This window comes from Neltuma alba, unplaced genomic scaffold (assembly GCF_004799145.2).
Source record: "Neltuma alba isolate B1F8T4 unplaced genomic scaffold, ASM479914v2 tig00010823_pilon, whole genome shotgun sequence".
Lineage (NCBI taxonomy): Eukaryota > Viridiplantae > Streptophyta > Magnoliopsida > Fabales > Fabaceae > Neltuma > Neltuma alba.
The window spans coordinates 154480-166230 of NW_021635627.1; the positions used below are offsets into that span (position 1 = coordinate 154480).

The 11751-nt window shown below is 39.6% G+C and overlaps 2 protein-coding genes across 2 annotated transcripts; both read right to left on the reverse strand.

Moving 5' to 3' along the window:
- Positions 1-783: 783 nt before the first annotated feature.
- On the reverse strand, positions 784-1332 carry LOC114759336 (uncharacterized). Its single transcript, XM_028948503.1, has 2 exons — positions 1271-1332; positions 784-1180 (listed from the first exon to the last, which is right to left on the reverse strand). Exons 1-2 carry the CDS (start codon positions 1330-1332, stop codon positions 784-786), a joined length of 459 nt encoding a protein of 152 aa, XP_028804336.1.
- Positions 1333-3749: 2417 nt separating this feature from the next.
- LOC114759337 (uncharacterized) lies at positions 3750-10621 on the reverse strand. Its single transcript, XM_028948504.1, has 2 exons — positions 10117-10621; positions 3750-4348 (listed from the first exon to the last, which is right to left on the reverse strand). The coding sequence occupies exons 1-2, from the start codon at positions 10619-10621 to the stop codon at positions 3750-3752; spliced, it is 1104 nt and encodes a 367-aa protein (XP_028804337.1).
- Between the last annotated feature and the right edge of the window lie 1130 nt (positions 10622-11751).

Below are 11751 nucleotides of genomic sequence, written 5' to 3' on the forward strand. Positions count from 1 at the left end.
ATATAAACCGCATAAGGTTGTGAAGGATTAGTGAGTACAAGTACGGGAGTAGAGGTAAGCTTCAATTCCATCACAACCTAGAAAACTCTAGGGTTCCACCATAAATCCTCAAAAATTCCAAGAAAGAAAGTAGATTAGAGGTTAAAATCACTTACTTGAGGTAATGGATCCTTAGAAATACCCCCTCCAAGCCAAAATACCGAAACCCTAGCAGAGCCTCTCTCTCTACCTCAGATTTTTCTAATTTTCGCACAACTGAACCCCTCCTGCGACTATATAGATTCAAACTCCTTCGCCGTGGCGAACTAATCCCGAGAGGGATTACTCACCTGAAAACCCGACTTCACCACGACGAACTCCAATCTTCGCCGCGGTGAAAGCTTCCTGAGAGGAAACTCTCACTTGCCTAGAAGACCTTCGCCGCGGCATACCCCTACCTTTGCCGCGGTGAAACCTTCCCGAGAGGGAAACCCTGTTCACCTGGACAACTTCGCCGTGGCCAAACCTACCCGAAAGACAATCCCCTGGAACTCCCGGTTCGCCGCGGCGAAGTTTTACATACCCTGAGAGGGGTATGTTCACCTATTCCTTCAACATACCTCAAATCTAACCCAAACACCAAGATCAACATTAAATCGCTAATCTATCCTCAAAATCAACCAAAAGAGGCTATTAAAACCCGATAAAACTCAGGATGTTACAATTCTCCCCAACTAAGGAATTTTGTCCCCAAAATTCAAGCAATCACACAAAAACACTACACAAACAAACACAAAACACTTACTAAAAAAACAAACGAGGGGAATCACGTCGCATCCTTTCCTCTGTCTCCCAGGTGGCATCACCAGGACTCATGCCTTTCCAGAAAACTTTCACCAATCGAATGGTCTTATTCCTCAACTGTTTGTCCTTCACATCAAGGATTCTTTCCGGTTTAGCCTGGTAAGTTAGATTGTCATCCAGCTCCACCTCCTCAGGCTCTAAGATGTGAGATGGATCAGGGTGGTACTTCTTTAGTTGGGACACATGAAACACATCATGTACGTTGGACAGGTGTGGTGGCAAAGCAACTCGATAGGCTACTTCTCCAATTCTCTCTAGAATTTCAAAGGGTCCAAGAAATCTAGGAGATAACTTCTTCGCTTTAATGGACCTCCCAATACCGGTAGTTGGCGTGACCCTAAAAAACACATGGTCACCCTCACAAAATTCCAATGGTCTCCTCCTCCTATCAGCATAACTCTTTTATCGGCTCTGAGCTGTCAGCAACTTCTGCTTGATGACCTCAATCTTCTCTGTACTGGCATCTACCAAGTCTGGTCCTAAAACCATTCTTTCACTCAGTTCCGTCCAACAAAGAGGTGATCGACACTTCTGACCGTAGAGTGCTTCATAAAGGGGCCATTTGGATGCTGGCATGGTAGCTATTGTTGTAGGCAAACTCAACCAAAGGTAGGTGATCAATCCAACTCCCCTTGAATTCAATGGCACAAGCTCTCAACATATCCTCTAGCGTCTGAATTGTTCGCTCTGTCTGTCCATTGGTCTGGGGGTGATATGCTGTACTGAACTTCAACTTAGTACCCAAAGCCGCATTCACCGCTTTCCAAAAGTTAGAAGTAAAGCGCAGATCTCGGTCCGAGACTATACTCGACGGAACACCATGAAGCCTGACGATTTCATCCATGTACAACTTGCCCATTCTCTCCAAGGTATAATTGACTTTGTAGGGTAAAAAGTGAGCAGATTTTGTCAATATGTCCACCACCACCCAAATAGCGTCATAACCTTCGGGTGTCCTCGGCAAACCTACAATGAAGTCCATGGAGATGCTGTCCCACTTCCACTGAGGGATTTCTAGTCCTTGCAACAAACCTCCAGGTCGTTGATGTTCTATCTTAACTTTTTGACAAGTCAAACATCGAAGTACTCTTAATCTCCTCATCCTGGGGAACACAAATCTGGTTCTTATACTTCAACATGCCCATATCTCCAAATTCATAGTCCTGTACTGGGCCATCCTCCAATTCTACCCGAATTCTTGCCAACTGTTCATCTTCCCATTGAGCCGCTCGTAAATCCTGATAGAATTCATAATCTCCGAGCACTGCACATAGAATAGCCTGCTCCGACGGGACAATTGGAATCTCTAATAGCTCCTCGAGCAAGAATTGTTCCTTTAAGCTCATACAGAACACATGCACTGCTTTTCTACTCACAGCATCCGCTACCACATTAGCTTTTCCAGGATGATACTTAATCTCAAAATCATAGTCCTTCAGGAATTCCATCCAACGACGCTGCCGGTCGTTCAACTCTTTCTGATCCACCAAATATTTCAAACTTTTATGGTCACTGAAGACTTTGAACTGGGAGCCGTACAGATAATGCCTCTAGATCTTTAGTGCAAAAACTACTGCCGCTAGCTCCAAGTCATGGGTTGGGTAGTTTTCCTCGTGTGGCCTTAACTGCCTAGAAGCATATGCCACTACCTTATTATTCTGCATTAGTACACAACCCAAACCCTTTAGTGACGCATCAGTGTAAAGAACATACGGTATTCCAAGGATCGGAAGTGTAAGCACTGGAGCTGTAGTCAACTTGGTCTTCAGCTCTTGGAACGCTGATTCACACTTCTCCGTCCAAACAAATGGTTGATCCTTCTTGGTTAACCTAGTCAATGGCATTGCAATCTGAGAAAAGGCTTGGATGAACCTCCGATAGTATCCAGCTAATCCCATAAAACTCCGCACCTCAGTTACCGATCTAGGGACTTCCCACTTAAGTACCGCGTCCACCTTGTTAGGATCTACTACTACTCCCTGAGCTAACACCACATGACCCAAGAACTTCACTTCTTTTAGCCAAAACTCAGACTTTGACAGCTTAGCATACAATTGGTGATCCCTCAAAATCCGTAGTGCGATGTGAAGATGCTCTCGATGTTCTTCCTCACTTCTAGAATAAATCAGAATGTTATCGATGAACACTACCACAAATCTGTCCAAATAAGGTCGGAAGATCCGATTCATGTAGTCCATAAAGATAGCTGGAGCATTTGTTAGTCCAAAAGGCATCACCAAAAACTCATAATGTCCATAACGAGTTCGAAAGGCCGTTTTTTAAATGTCCTCTGCTCGTACCCTCAACTGATGGTACGAGCAATAAGTCATCAATTCTAGGCAACGGGTACTTGTTCTTGATTGTGACCTTGTTTAATTGTCAGTAGTCGATACACAGCCTCAAGCTACCATCTTTCTTCCTTACAAATAAAACCGGTGATCCCCACGGTGACACACTTGGTCGAATAAGTCCCTTTTCTAACAATTCTTCTAGCTGCTTTTTCAACTTGACCAATTCTGAAGGAGACATTTTGTAGGGAGCCTTAGAGATTGGGGTGGTTCCCGGAACCAATTCTATGGAGAACTCCACTTCTCGCTCTGGAGGTAGTCCTGCAACCTCATCTGAAAACACCTCAGGGTAGTCCCTCACCACAGCTATCTGTTCGATTCCTCCTGCCTCATCCTTACTAATTGAAAAGAAGACAATGAAGGCCTGGCACCCTTTCCTCACCGCCTTCTCTACTTAAGCAGCTAACAACAAAACCGGACCACCTAACATTTCAGCACATAAGGCACCTACCGGAATCGTCGCCAACCTCCTTTTACAATCAAGGATTGCTCCATTGGCCATCAACCAATTCATGCCAATAATCACGTCAATACCTTTCAGAGGTAGACAAAACAAATCTATTGTAGAACTTGGTTCTCAAACTGAAGTGCAAGCTCTAGACATGCTCTTCCAGTTACGACAGAGACTCCAGCAGGAGTAGACACTCTCAAATCATAAGGTAGCTCAACCACAAGCAAGCTCAACTTCTGAGCATAGTCCACAGAAATAAAGGAGTGCATAGCACCTGAGTCAAATAAAGCAGAAATAACATGCCCCTCAAGTAGAATGTTACCTCGAATCAAGTTCGGAGATGCAGAAGCCTCCTCATTTGTCATGGCATATACACGTGCCGGAACAGTAGAACGGCTAGCTTGAGGTGTCGGTTGACTCTCTGGATAGTTTCTGGCAATATGTCCCCACCGGTGGCATCGAAAGCACTCCCAGCATTGCCCCGCATACCTAACCCCATATTTGGGGCACGGTCCAGTAACACTCGGGGTGGTCACTGATGAATCTCGACAGGAGCCCTGTCCCCCGCCAGTTTGATTGTTTAGATTCTGGCGCCTTTGCATAAAGCCCCTCTGAGCGTTCGCCCTCTGATTCTGCCCTTGATTCCTATTTCTCCCTGAGCTACTTGAGCTCCCAGAGCTATACTGACTCCTCTTCCTGTCACACCCTGATAATCTTATTCTAATTGATGAATGACTTGAGACTGACTAAGGCCAAATAGTATAGTAGACTGGTAGAGGATCCAGGCTATGAAGAAAAATCAGGATAGGGACATAACAGTCATTTTTGAAAAGATCGATCAAGAAAGGGCAGTATTGGAAATAATGTCCAAAATTCCTGAAAATTCCCAGAAAATCATGAAAAATAGAAAAGAGGGTACAGAATAATGTTTGAGGCTTAGAAGATGAATATAGGACTAAAAATAATTTATCAGGGAATTATTTGTAATTATTGGAATTTTTGGTTAATTAAGGAAAATTAGCCAATTTCCATTATTTAAAATATATAGAGGCCTCAAAAATTCAAGGAAAAATATGGATAAATTATGTGACATATTATCCTAATTTATAAAATTACTTCTCACCTTTGGATGTGCAGAGGTTAGCTTAAAGAATATTTATTACCGAGTTATTATCGGTAGAATAGTGATTTTTGACAGAGAAAAATTTAGAAAATTATAGAGGGAGGTAAAACTTGAGAAAAATCATGGAATACCCTTGGAATGAGGGGAATTTAATGAGGTGTTGAAATCAAAATTTTGTGACAGTAAATTGGACAGGATTGTTGGAAAATCGAACCGAAAATACACAAATAATAAGTGGATTGCACTGAATATTGGATGAGTAATTTTTTCTCCCAATATTTAGAGTAATATTTTGGCCAAAAATAAAGGGGGAGGACAAAGTTGGAATTTTCCAAATTGTTCAAGGGCATAAAGGGAAATAAGAGATAAAACAATAAAATAATATTTTATTTCCACATGAAAATCACATTGTGATTAGGTGTCCATCCATGTGTCAACTTCTTATGGTGTGTGCCCTAAGATTTGTCCATGTGTAAAGTGGAAAAAAATGGACGGCCGAGATCGCATCTTTTTCCCGAAGGGCATTTTTGGAATTTTGAAAAATCAAAGCCTATAAATACCACCCTTCCATGAACAATTCGGCCAAAGAGGTTTGCATGAGAGGGAATGTTGTATTCTTGAGTTCTAGGAGAGAGAAAGGAAGAAAGAAGAGAGAGAAAGGGAGAAAGCAAGGTTAGACACCTCTAATCGCCGATTAAGAGCTAATTAAGGTACGTTTACCTCCCTAAGTGTTAATTATTTTTAGTTAATTATTTTTTTGAGGAAGATTAGGATTAGTTACCTTGATTAATTATGGTTTAGTGGTAGCTAAGATTAATCATGTTATTTGATTAAAGATTAGTAAGTAATTAAGGTTAGCTACCTTGATTAATTAGTAATTAGTGATTAGTTATGCTAATTGAAGAATGATTAATTATGATTAATCATGTTGATTAGAGGATGATTAATGGTTAATCCATAAGGGATTAGCGACTTAATCTTAGAAGATTATGTTGTACTAATGACTATATGACTTGAGGACCTTAATTAAATATTGGATTAAGGATTAAGGGTTAGTGATTAACCAAGAAAGCATGATTAATCATGGATTAAGGAAGAATTCCAAGACATTAACTGAGGATTAAGGCTTGGTCAACCCTGTCACACCTTACTTATATAGTACCTTAGCATTCATTTAGATCCATTCCAGACCACTTTGGATGGTCTTAAACTTAAAAATTTCAATTTGGACGTTAATTTTCGGAAAATTACTATTCACTGTCCAGTTTTCAGATTACAGGTCCAACTTTGAAAAATCATAACTAATTTTAAAAAAATCGTATGGAGGTGTTCTAAAATTCTACGGAAAGCTCTTTCAATTATCTTTAAGGGAAAAATATTCAACTAAACTCATCCTCAGTGAAAACGTACAGTTTATTAGATTAAGATTACTATTCGTTTGGTAAAATCTGGACTCTCCAGATTCTGCGCCTTAACTTTGAAAACTCATATCTCTTTGTATACACATCCAAATGAGGTGATTTAGCACTCATTTTGAAGCTTGGGATGTGCACTATAAGTCTGCCAAATCTCGTGATTTGACTCATTCATTTGATAGGTCAAACTGAAGATCAAAACTAACTGCTTCAGGACCTACGTTTTATCCTTTAATATCTCCTTACTTTAATTCTTTTTATTTCTTTGACATACATAGCATGGGCTTAATCTTTCTCATTCATACTCATATACTTTCATTCATGCCATAAACATCCTAAGCATATACATTGAAGTAATGGCATTCATAACATAATTTACAGCATAGGAGAATTATACATTGAATAATAATATCAATCATTAGCATTAATAATTCTCCACTTCTTCTCCTTGCTTCTCATGCCATTAGTGCCCATCATTAATTGACCTAAATGGTTGGTTAGGGAGGGGGTGAGATTCGAGGGAATCTCAGTAGCAAACAATACCATATTAATCATGCTAAATGGATGCTCATGCACTACACGCAACTTGTTTATTCTCTTGTTAATTAGTGACATACTAGCATGCTCAAAGCTAACTTCTTGATGCATGGCCATGGAGACATAATCTACTCATCATGAATAGCAATTACAACAGCTAAAACATGTCACAATAACATTCAATAACATGTACACGGCAACACACAAGCATACAACATCAAGCAATGACAATAGGTAAGTTCACTACCTTGCACCTCAAGCTTTCCTCTTACTTTTCCTTTGACTCCCTTGACTTTCCAACCATGTTAGCTTTTGGTCAACATCATCAAACATCCTCTTGGATGTTCCAAAGGTCCTAAACATAGTCATAATGATCATACAATCTATTAGGACCATTAGATTACATAAAGTTCAAAGCTAGCTCTCTTGAACCTCAACCCTTTCTCTTAGTCTTAGGGTTTTCTTTCTAGCTTTTCTAACATAAATCTCATCATTTCCAATCCTTATGATTCATTTCTCGTCAATTAGAACCACTTTAGATGGCTTTAGATTCAAGAATATCAAATCTGAAAATTTTGGTTCGCAGGTACTGTTCACGCAGAATCTCCAGAATTTTTGATCAACTTTCAAAATTCATAATTAAATCTATAAAAATCAAAATTGAGTGCTTCTAAGTCTCACTGAAAGCTAATTAAGTTAAATTTAAGGGAAAAATAGTTTCAAGAACCAATTCTACGCTGAACAGCACCGGAATTGTACGGAACTCGATGCTCTTCTAAAAGTTCAACACTGTTTCCAGATTTCAAATCCTAACTTTGAAAAATCACCATAAATCGTACACATATCCAAATGAAGTGTTCTACCCATGGATTTAAAGCTCACAGAGTGTAATTTAAGCATGCCAAATTTCAGAATCAGATACACACAGTAACTAATTCGAAATAGGTATCAAATCAGATGCTACAGCCACCACATACCTTGATCTTGAAGCTTGAACTTTGTTCCTTCTTCTTGGCCTTCACCCCTACGTTTTTCTCTCTAAATTTTGGCAGAGTTTCCCCTCTTAAACTCATGTTGGCTGAAAATATGAAGGGGAAGAGGCTCTATTTATAGCCAAAAAAGTTGGCTTGAATGGACCAAAATGCCCTTGGTGGCTAATAGAAAGGGTAAGGGCAAGTTTGGAAGTTCAAGTGGACTTTTGCATCATCATTGCATCATCTTATTACATCATGCTTACCTCAACCTTCTAGAAGATGCCAAGTGTCATGAAAGTGGTGGAGGAAATAGGAGATTAGATCCTAACCGTTGGATCAAACTTGTTTCATAAGCTTCCTCCGAATTTACTTGGCCCACGTTTCTCCGGCTTTCTTTATGGCCTTTCGGAGCTCAGAAAATTGTTCTGTCTACTTTATAAATTTCCTTTAATTCTAAAGAATATCTATGAATTTTCTTAGGCCATAACACTTCCTTTAAACCTTGCATAAAAATTCATTTACCAAAATGCCCTTTTATCGGCAAAACCGGCTCTTTAATTTATTAAAGCCACTCCACTAGCCATTTGGTTACGGGACTAATTTTATAAATTAGTACAACCTTTCAAACATTTAACCTCATTTTTGTATACATTTTTGAGGTCTCTTGCTATTTTAAATAATTACCTCACATGGTATATTTTTTACCGGTAATAACCTCATAAATTCCGTTGAAGCTGCCTCAGGGGTATTTTCATCTTTTCTCTTCATAGAAGAGTCTTAGAATATTATTTCTCATTTTCTAGGATTTTCTTAGAATTTTCTGTACCCTCTTCCACTTTTACCGTTGTTGGTCATAACTTTATGAATTTACAGTTTAGTCCCTGGTTGGACTTAACTTCATATAATCCTCTCTTTGAGGCTTCTAACTCAACCTTTGGCCTATATCTAGTCTCTTTTCTCTCTCTGGGCCTTCGAGACTTTACTAGAGCATCTAACTTTATTACACTTTAGCCCCTTAAAACTTTTACTTTGCAGTTTAGTCCCTGATACTGCTTTAACTTCCTTTTTCATCTTTGGGACTTCTGCTCACAGGGGTCTGGTAACCTATTTAATTTAGGCTATTTCTGGAACTTCTAGGCCTAAAAGTCTGGATGTTACAAAACCAAAGTCAAAGGATTAGGAAAGGTATACAGAAATTATAAATTGAAAGGCACAAGGGTAGCATTATATAGAGAAAGAATTGTATACTGGATATGGAATTTACCATACCCTTACTGTATGGTTGATAGGCAATTTTCTGGAAACCTAGGAGGATCTCAAGCAAGGAAACAAGGAGGAAACATTAAGCGTGGAACTGAGGTAGCGTGAACTTACAATTATTTTGTTGACCTGCATTTAGTTTCTGCTATGTGTGTTTATGTGCCATGAGAATGTTTATGCCCAGATGATATGAACTCCTTGCAATGTATGCCTTGGCTCTTGCATGATTGAGTTTTGACCAGAATGATTATATGCTCCATGATATGATGACATGGATATAGAATGGTTATGGCATGGCATAAAGACTAGCAATGTTATTTTACTGCATGTAGCATGACATCTTATGCATGTTGACTTGATGGTTGTATGTTCAATGCTACTGGGATTTCTATGAAATCTCATTCCTCCTATAACATGGTATTCTAGGTGCTACTACTTCCAAGGAGAAGGGAAAAGAAATAATCATGGCTTGAGGAAGTTATTAGTTATGTACTGTATTATATGGTTTTGAACCTTTCTCTTTCAAGCCATGTAAGCATATTCTGACCTTGAATACATGATATGATGACCTTTTAAAATGTATATTAATAGTAGAGCACCTTTATATGTGATTGTGGTATGCTTATAGTGAAAAACGAAATAGTGCTAGAATTAGTGAAAAAGGGGATAAAAACGGTCTAGATTTGACCAAACTTTGACCAACAAAGACCCTAGTCAAATGGTTGATTTTTTCCATGAAATTTGACATGCAAATAGATCTTATTTTTCCCTTTAAAATGAGTGGTAAAACGTCACAATTGGAGCTCTGTGCAAGAAGTTATGCCTTTTTGAAGTTAGGCAAAAATCCTTGATAATAGAAAAATGACCAAATGAACAGTACTTTTTGAAATTAAAATCGGATACGTTTCTGATTAAAGTGGAACCTGAGGTCATTTTTCCTTGATAGATGATGTTAAGAGCTTCGAGTGAGACTTGGAACGACCTTATTTCGATTTTTCTAGAATTAATTATGATTTTCCAAAGTTATGCCAAGTTTAAGGTTACAGTGAATAGTAATGCGGGAAAAGAAATTTTCAAATTCAGATTTTTCAACCCAATAACCTTAAATTGTGCTTCCGAATATCTTAATTTGGCACAATATAAGGTCACAAACGTAAGGTGTTACACTTCCCCACTCCTCCTGTAGGACCAGGATAACAGGCTGCTCTAGCTTGATTCTCAGCCTTCCTTGCCTCTACCACCTCTCTTGTCCTTCTAGCCGCAACCCGCAGCTTCACAGACATCTCCTCAAATGTATTGACCTCTAACAGGGCCAATTGCTGTTTCAGCTCTGGCCTTGCACGATTCATCAATTGTTGAGCTAGCCAGAATGAATGATCTTCCGTCTGCCTGGGCACATACTTCGCCAAGTCTATAAACCTTGTGATAAACTGATCCTCATGCATCTCTCCCTGCTTCAAGGAATAGAACAGGAATTGCTTTTCCATTTGTAACTCCTTCGAAAAGAAGTGATCATAGAACATCAGCTTGAAGGTATCCCAGTCTAACTGAGATATATCAGAAGGTCTTGCACTATCCCACCAATGCCTTCCTTGCTCCACAAGATAGGTGACCGCTACTTGTACCTTGAGCGGGGAAAGACAAGGAACGGCAGTAAAGATTGTCTCCATCCGCTCAATCCACTTCGTTGCCTAGAACTGTGGAGGATCATGACAGTGCACCTCTCTCCATACCTTGGTGATGTCATTTAGTAGCGGAGGGTAAATCACTCCCTTTGAAGTATCCCTCCCTGGCTAACTGCTCGATACTCCTCCCTCTGAGGTAAGTCTCCGGCTTGATCACCACCTCTAAACCCCCTTTCTCCTTCTCCTTGTGCCTTCATAGTCACCTCGTTCTCTCGGTCCTCTTGATTGATCAACTCTTGATGCTTCCTCGTGAAGTCTTCTTCAAACTTTCTCAATCTTTCATCCACCACTGCTGTCATCACTCCCTCATTTGTTTCAGAAAGGCCTCATTCTCTTGAGATGGTCCGTTACCGGCTGGATCTGTCTGACGTGTCCGTACCATCCTTCCTCTCCGCAACTAAGGATGGAAACCCTCATTAGTAAAGAAAAGAAAGAAAACACAAAACAAACAGGGAAGGTATGTATAAAGTATGTATATTGCCACTAGGAAAAGAAACAATTTCAAAGAAAGGAACCGGCTCTGAATACCAATTTGTAAAGACCTTAACCCATAACATTATAACTTGTCATAAAATCGCTACTATGGTAGAAAAGGAAATCTGTTAACATGAACTACCATAGTAGAAAGAAATTTGCATATTTTTAGAAATTGACTTTCAAACTCGGGTCAAACCTAAACTCCGTTGCATGCAACTAAAATCATTCATTAACATGATGGCCACAACAAGTCATGCAAGTGTAATGATGCAATCCCATCAACCATATCCCTCACTTTGGGGGATTTCCAAGAGCCGAACTCGGCCTATCCCTCACTATGGGGGACGTAAGGAGCCATAAGAGGCCTATCCCTCACTCTGGGGGACGTAAAGAGCCAACCATCATGCATTAATGGAGGCCTTACCACGTGGTAGTAACAATCAAACTCTCACCAATTCCCAATTCATGCATCATGCTCGAACTATAATCAAAGAGTAATTACTCATTTCTCAATTAACCTCTTTCAGTGGCCTATCTTTCACAAATTACAAATTCAATCAATATCAATTTAAACCCCACAAGACGGTTTTCCTTTTCAATATACAACATACACTTTGAACACAGTTGCTACTCGAAGC

Excerpts from the sequence above, each read along its gene's own strand:
- LOC114759336 (XM_028948503.1), bottom strand. The coding sequence starts at position 1,332 with ATGGTTTTAGGACCAGACTTGGTAGATGCCAGTACAGAGAAGATTGAG. Across the intron at positions 1,181-1,270 it reads ATTGAGGTCATCAAGCAGAA|GGTCACGCCAACTACCGGTA; the intron begins GTTGCTGACAGC and ends TGTGTTTTTTAG.
- LOC114759337 (XM_028948504.1), bottom strand. The coding sequence starts at position 10,621 with ATGGAGACAATCTTTACTGCCGTTCCTTGTCTTTCCCCGCTCAAGGTA. Across the intron at positions 4,349-10,116 it reads TACAGGAGGAGTGGGGAAGT|GGTGTGACAGGAAGAGGAGT; the intron begins GTAACACCTTAC and ends TAAGATTATCAG.